Source organism: Chrysochloris asiatica, unplaced genomic scaffold, assembly GCF_000296735.1.
Source record: "Chrysochloris asiatica unplaced genomic scaffold, ChrAsi1.0 scaffold00125, whole genome shotgun sequence".
Lineage (NCBI taxonomy): Eukaryota > Metazoa > Chordata > Mammalia > Afrosoricida > Chrysochloridae > Chrysochloris > Chrysochloris asiatica.
This window is the reverse complement of record NW_006408643.1, coordinates 5,688,231-5,695,647: the sequence shown is the minus strand read 5'-3', so window position 1 is coordinate 5,695,647 and position 7,417 is coordinate 5,688,231. Positions and strand designations below refer to the sequence as shown.

General features: G+C 46.7%; 1 protein-coding gene across 2 annotated transcripts in view; it reads right to left on the bottom strand.

Annotated features, from left to right (window-relative positions):
• Nucleotides 1-7,417, bottom strand: part of MATK (megakaryocyte-associated tyrosine kinase) — a 17,270-nt gene continuing 9,853 nt past the window's right edge. For both annotated transcript variants that reach the window (XM_006868942.1, XM_006868941.1), the window contains exons 7-13: nt 2,372-2,437; nt 1,617-1,716; nt 1,445-1,529; nt 1,138-1,211; nt 839-1,034; nt 413-499; nt 1-316 (exon numbers count right to left, since the gene is read on the bottom strand). In XM_006868942.1, the coding sequence (XP_006869004.1) occupies nt 77-316; nt 413-499; nt 839-1,034; nt 1,138-1,211; nt 1,445-1,529; nt 1,617-1,716; nt 2,372-2,437 (848 nt within the window). In that variant the 3' untranslated portion in view covers nt 1-76. The remainder of the gene's footprint in view (nt 317-412; nt 500-838; nt 1,035-1,137; nt 1,212-1,444; nt 1,530-1,616; nt 1,717-2,371; nt 2,438-7,417) is intronic.

Sequence of the window (7,417 nt, the reverse complement as noted above, 5' to 3'; positions counted from 1 at the left end):
TCCTTGGGCCTGGCCTGCGCCCTCCTGTGCCTTCTACTCTCTTGGTCCTCTGAGACACAAGGCCCCACCGGTGGGGTCAAGGCTCCTGGGCACGGGGTGATGTGGAGCCATCAGCCTCCTGTCCCCCAACGGAGGCTGGGGTGCCGGCGCTGCGCAGCTCCCGGGCCAACTTCTCAGCCAGTTTGCGGAAGGGCGGCCTGCGGGCTGGCTCGGCCTCCCAGCAGCTGCCCATTAGAGCATGGACAGGGCCGGGGCAGTCATCTGGGGGTTCCATGCGGTAGCCTTTCTCCACAGCCTCTGATACCTCCTTCAGGGACTGTGGACAGAGGGCACGCAAGTGTTGGCAGGGGCACCAGGGCCACAGCCCCAGACCCACTAGGGGTCCATCAGCTGCCACTCCGGCCTTGCTCACCATTTTGGGGTATGGAGCCCGGCCATATGAGAAGACTTCCCACAGCAGAACCCCGAAACTCCAGACATCGGACTTGCTGGAGAACTTCTGTAGAGCAGACAAAGAGGCACACAGGGGCTCACCTCCCTGGGTTAATCCTCCCTCTCAGCTCTCCCCGCAGAGACTCCTCTCCTGAGGTGACCACAATCCAGTGGAACTCAGACCAAGAGTCCCCATGGCCATTTCAGAGATGGAAAAATTACGAAACTAAGGCTCAAACAGGATGGAAGGGGCCATTAGGAGCTAAGTGCTCATGGAGGGCAGGGACTCTCCAGATTCCCACATCTCCTGGGGGTTTAGAGAGGTCAGAGGAGGCCCCCAGGGTCACTTAAGCTGAGTAGAGCCTGCTCGCCCACCCCCAGATCCCCAGGGAGGAGGGGGGCTCACCCCGTGCTTCAGAGCCTCGGGCGCTGTCCACTTAACAGGCAGCCGGCTCGAGTCCAGCCCCTTTCGCTCGGCTTTAGCTAGGCCAAAGTCGCTGACCTTGGCCACCAGGTCTTCGGACACCAGGATGTTTCGTGCGGCCAGGTCGCGGTGCACTAGTTTCTTGCTCTCTAGGTACTCCATGCCCTCAGCCACGTGCCTGGGCGGCAGGACGGCGAGTGGAGCTCGGGGGTCACCCATGCCCAAGTTCTGGCTCAGGTGCCTTAGTTTCCCTCCCATCCCCTTCCGAAAGCCCCACTCACAGCGAAAACTGCAGGAGCTGAGCGGTGTTCACAAGGGCCCGGCCCCGCGTCCGCAGAAAATTCACCAGGTTGCCCTTTGAAGGGGGTGGGGGACAGGTCCGGAATTCGTAGCAATTCAGGTGTCCTTTCCCTAGTTCCCCTTCAGAACCCTGGTCCAGCTCCTAGGGAACCCGGCCCCACCCAACCAGAATCCCCACCCCTTCAGTATCGCGAGTCCCGCCCATCTAGAATTTCTCCCCGCGTGGCCATCAGGCCCCGCCCCCGAGGAATCCTGGTCCCGCCCTCAAAGTACGAGGCCCCGCCCCACCTTGCTCACGTGCTCCATGACGATATAGAGCCCCTGGTGCAGAATCACGCCCAGAAGCCGCACCAAGTTCTTGTGCTGCATCTTCCTGGGGGTGGGGTGAGGCGGGGCAGAGTGAGGGAGGGACCAGGCCCCGAGGCCCCGCCCACCCCACCGCTGCCCGTCTCGTACTTACGTCATGACGGCCGTCTCATCCAGGAAGGCCTGGGCTGTCACATCACACTTGATGTTCTTCACAGCTACTTTCTGCCCCAAGTACTCCCCCTGTAGGACGGCTGGGGAACGGGAGTGGGGCAGATGTCAGGATCCTGATGGACACACACCCCTCTCCCTCACATTAATAGTCCCTGACTTTGAAACCCCTGTCCTTAAGAGCTAAGCCAACTGCAGACCACCCCCTGTTTTTGTATAGTATAGCTCCATCGCCAAAAGTGGATTTTGCAATTTTAAATGGTTGGAAAGAAAACACCAAAATCAGACAAAAGAAGAGAGTGGTTTGCGGCACGGAAAAAACAATATGAAATTCAAATGTCACGGTCCATAAATAAAGTTTTATTGGCGCACAACCTTGTCTGTTCATTTGCGTATTGTCTGTGGCTGCACATACCATCTGGTCCACAAAGCTGAAAATATTTACTCTCTGGCCCTTTACGGAAACAGTCTGACAATTCCTACTGCAAGCCCTAGAACATTCTGGAACAATAATTTCAGGGACAGGCGTTCTGAGAAGAGGCGCCATTGTGTACGAGAACACAGAGGTGTGCAGGGCCAGCTCACAGTTACTAGGGTTCTGCTGGAGTTAATTTCCTCTTCACAGCAGCTGTTGTTACCCCATTCTACAGAGTGGGAAACTGAGGCTCAGCTGTACAGCTCGGAGGTAATTGAGTAGCTCCCTTTTCTCAACCTCCGGCCCACCCCACTCCCACTCACCTCCAAATTCCCCCTCTCCAATCTGGGCTCCCAAGGTCAAGTGCTGCAAGTTCAGTAACCATCCAGCTGTAAAGAGGGGGGCTTGGTTAGGGAGAATTGACCTGACCCATAAGGAGGCGATGTCCCCCAGAGCACCCCTATTTACACATGCCTGAGACACCCCACTCCTGGTAGCAATTTTTATAGTGGTCCCAAGTTGGATAAAGATGGAGCTTTCTTCTTGCTAGCTGGGGTTGTGGCATCCCTCCAGATATCCCATGGGCCTTTCCCTTTTACAGTTCTACCTCTGACCACCCAGGAACACACTCAGCATGCACACACACACACACACACACACACACACACTTGTGTGTGTGTTAACTGCCATCTAGTTGGTTCCAACTCATAGCAACCCTGTATAGGGTTTCCAAGACTTTTTAAACCTTTGCAGGAGCAGAAAACCTCATCTTTCTCCAGTGGAGTATGTGGTGAGCTCAAACTGCCGCCCTTGTGGTTCCCGGTCCTGTGCTTATCCCACAGAGCTACTGTGCTTCTGATAACACACAGAGAGAAGGGATAAAGGATGAGAGAAGGTCCTCTCATCCTCTGGCCTCCATGTTAGGCATTCCTCGTCCCTCTCGTCTTTGTGCCCCCAGGTCCGATACTCTTTCTAAGGAGCTCTGGTAGCCTAGTAGTCATGAATTGGGCTGCTAACCTCAAAGCTAGCAGTTCGAAACTACCAGCTAGCTACTCCACAGGAGAAAGATGAGGCTTAGTGCTCCCATAAAGATATACAGCCTGGGAAATCCTATGCAAGGTTGCTATGAGTTGCAGCCGACTCCACAGCACATCACCACCACCATCACCCTCTTTCTACCTAAAGCTCCCCTAAATTCTGAGCTCTTAAGGGACTCCTGGTGTGGCACTGTAGGATCAACACTGGACTGCGAACCACAAGGTCTCGGCAGTTCAAACCCACCAGCTGCTCCTCAGAAACCCTATGAGCTGGAACTGACTCGACAGCACAAAGGTACATTAGTGTTACTCCCCAGACCCCTAGATCACCCCTGAAGGGGCAAGTTCTCCCGAGAGACCTAATAATTAGGTGTAAAAAACTGTAGGAGTGTGTGTGGTTGTTGTTAGGTGCCACTATATCCTTAGTGACCCTATTCATCCTTATGGTGTCCACAGATCCGCCGACAGTCTTACAATTGCTATGTTTGACCCATTCATTGTACAGCCACTGTGGTAATCCATCTCATTGGGGGTCTTCTTCTCTTTCACTGACCCTCCACTTTACCAAGCATGATGCTCTTCTCTAAAGACTAGTCCTTCCAGATAACATCAAAATATATGAGAAGTCTTTCTGGCTTCACTCCTTAAGGGCATATTTGCTCATTCTTCGGGTAATTCATGTTGGTGTTAGGTGCTGTTGAGTTTGTTTGTTCCAACTTACAGCGAGCGACCTTATGCACACAGAATGAAACACTGCCTGGTCTTGTGCCATGCTCACAATTGTTCTTACGCTTAAGCCCGTTGCTGTTGCCACGGTGCCAATCCATCTTGTTGGGGGGTCTTCCTCTTTTTCATTGACCTTCTACTTTCCCAAGAATGATGTCTTTCTCCAGGGACTGGTCCCTTCAGACAGTATGTCCCAAGTATGAGAGATGAAGTCTGGCAATCCTAGCTTCCAAGGAGTATTCTGGTTGGGCAAGTCATAGTACGTTTAATAGTCTTCTCAAGCATTCTAATTCAAGGGCAAAGGTCTTCTTTATTCATTGTCCAGATTTCACATGCATATGAGGTGATTGAAAATACCATGGCTTGGTACACATTGGTCCTCAAAGTGATGTCTTTGCCTTTCAACACTTTAAAGAGATTATTTTTTTTTTTAGTTTTTATTGTGAATTGAGTGATAGTTTACATGGGAGAACATCGGTTTTACACTCATTGTTTCGTTGCAATGATTACAATCTTTAGAGAGATCTTTTGCAGTAGATTTGCCCAGTGTATATGCAGTTTTGATTTCTTGACTGCTATGTCTATGGGTGTTGGCTGTGGATTCAAGTAATATGAAATCCTTGACAATTCTGATCTTGTCTCCATTTATCATAATGTTGCTTAATATTGGTCCAGTGGGTGAGGATTTGTGTTTTCTCTACATTGAGGTGTAATCCATACTGAAGTCTTTGATCTTTATTATTATTAAGTGCTCTATGATCTTCATCAGTAAATGTTTTAAGTCCTCTTCACTTTCAGCAAGCAAGGTTGTATCATCTGCATATCGCAGGTTGTTAATGAGTCTTTCTCCAATCTTGATGTCACGTTCTTCACAAAGTTCAGCTTCTCGGATTATTTGTTCAACATTCAGTAGGATGAAAGGATAAATGCTGACACACATTTTTCCCATTTTAAACCATGCAATAGTATCCCCTTTTTCCGTTCAAATGACCGCCCCTTAATCTAGGTACTGGTTCTGCATAAAAACATTTATTAAGTGTTCTAGGATTCCTATTCTTCCCAACGTTGTCCATAATTTTTTATGATTCAAACAATTAAATGCCTTTGCATGGTTACAAAAACACAGGTAAACATTTTTTCTGGTATTCTCTGTTTTCAGCCAAGATCCATCTGACATCAGTAATGATATCCCTCATTCCATGTCTTCTGAATCTAACTTGAATTTTTGGAAGTTCCCTGTTGGATGTACTGCTTCTACCATTTTTAAATCATGTTCAACAAAATTTTACTTCTTGTGATACTATGAATGTGTGACTCACATTCTGTCTGATCACCTTTGGAACGGGCACAATATAGATTTCCTCCAGTCAGCTGGCTGGGTAAGCTATGGTCCAAATTTCTTGGCATAAGCAAGTGAGCATTTTCAGCACTGAATCTTTTTGTTGAAACATCTCAATTGATAGTCCATCAATTCCCGAAGCCTTCTTTGTCACTAGTGCCTTCAGTGTAGCTTGGACCATAGGCTACCTCTTGAAATGGTTGAATATTAACCAGTTCTTTTTGGCACAGTGATTCCATGTATTCCTTCCATTTATTTTTGATGCTTCCTACATCATTCAATATTTTGCTGATAGAATCCTTCAGCGTTGCAGGTTGAGGCTGGAATATTGTCTTTAGTTCTTTCAGCTTGAGAAATGCTGAGCATGTTCTTCCTTCCTGGTTTTCTGACTCCAGGTCTTTGCACATCTCACTCTAATATTTCTCTTTGTCTTCTTGAGCAGCCCTTTGAAATCTTCTGTTCAGCTCTTTTACTTCATCATTTCTTCCTTTCATGTGAGTTTCTTCAAGAGCAAGTTTCTCAGTCTCTTCTTTGGTCTTTCCTTTCTTCCCAGTTTTTTTTAAATGACTTTTTGCTTTTTTTCATGTATGATGTTCTTGATGTCATCCTACCAACTCCTCTGGTCTTTGAGCATTAGTATTCAATGCATAAATCTGTTCTTGAGATGGTCTGTAAATCCAGATGTGATGTATTCAAGATGCTATTTTGATTCTCATGGATTACTTGTTTTAATTTGCTTCACTTCAACTTGAACTTACATATGAGCAATTGATGGGGTGCTCCACAGTTGGCCCCTGGCGTTATTGTGAAGATGATACTGAGTTTCTACATAATCGCCTCTTGATTTGATTCATAGGTATTCCATCTACAAATATAGCGACCATTTATGTTGTTGAAAAAAGGTATTTGCTGTGAATAAATTGCTGGTCTTGCAAGATTCTATCATGCAACTGACGGTGGTTTTTTTCTATCACCAAGGCCCTATTTTAAACTACAGGCTCTTCTTGTTTCCAACGTTTGCAGTTCAATACCAGTAACTGTCATTGTATCATTGATCAATTTCTGATTGTCGAAGTTGGTTCTTTAATTTCTTCATCTTTGGCATTAGTGGTTGGCGATTAAATCTGAATAATGGCCTTAAGAAATGGTCTTCCTTACAGGCACATGATTGACAGTATTATAGATCTTGAAATGTTTTTTGGTTTCTTTTGGATGTTGAATGCAACACCATCTTTTTCAAGTTGTCATTCGTGGCCTAGTAGACGGATTAAAAAATGTCTCAGCTAATGCCTACAACATCAATCTTTATAAGCGTGCCATTTCGTTCTGTACAACTTCCAATTGTTTTAGGTTCATACTTTGTACATTTCATGTTCTTATTATTAATGGGTGTTTGCCACTTCTCATTCTGAGGCATGGCTACAATTGTTGTTGTTAAGTGCCATCTAGTCTGTTCTGACTCATAGCGACCCTGTGTAGGATTTCCAAGGAGCGGTTGCTGAGTTTGAACTGCCGACCCTATGGTTTAAACTACTTTGTGGTCCAGTGCGTGATCCTACAGCACCACACCGGAGTCCTATGGCCACAGGAGGGGGTCATTTTCATTGGTCCTTGATTAATAGTGGATTTTACTCAGGCTCACTAATATCTTTCCAATTTCCTAGATTCACATTTCATACATTCCATGTTCCGATTATTAATGGACGTTTACAGCTGTCTCTCTTCATTTTGAGTTGTGTCCCATCAGTAAATGAAGGTTCTGTGAACTTTACTCCCACAGGCTTTACTCCATTCACGTCATCATGGTCAACTCTACTTTGAGGAGGCAGCTCTTCCCCAGTCGTATTCTGAGTGCCTTCCAACCTGAGGGGCTCATTTATTTCCCAGCACTGTATCTGACAGTGTTTCTCTGCTATTCATAAGGTTTTCAGTGATTAAATATTCTGAAGTAGTTCGTCACTCCTTCTTCCTAGTCTGCCTTCATCTGGAAGCTCATCTGAAACCTTTCCACCATGGGTGACCCTGCTGGTATTTAAAATACCCATGGCATAGCTTCCAGAATCAGAGAAACTCACAAGTCACACAGTACGACAAACTGACAGCTGAGTGGTGGTATGGGACATTTTGAATCTGACAACCACATGGTTTACTATGCCAGGAATGACACACTGAAGAGGAATGGTGTTGCATTCATTGTCAAAAAGAACATATCCAGATCAGTCATGAGGTACAATGCTATAAGTGATAGGATAATATCCATGCGCCTA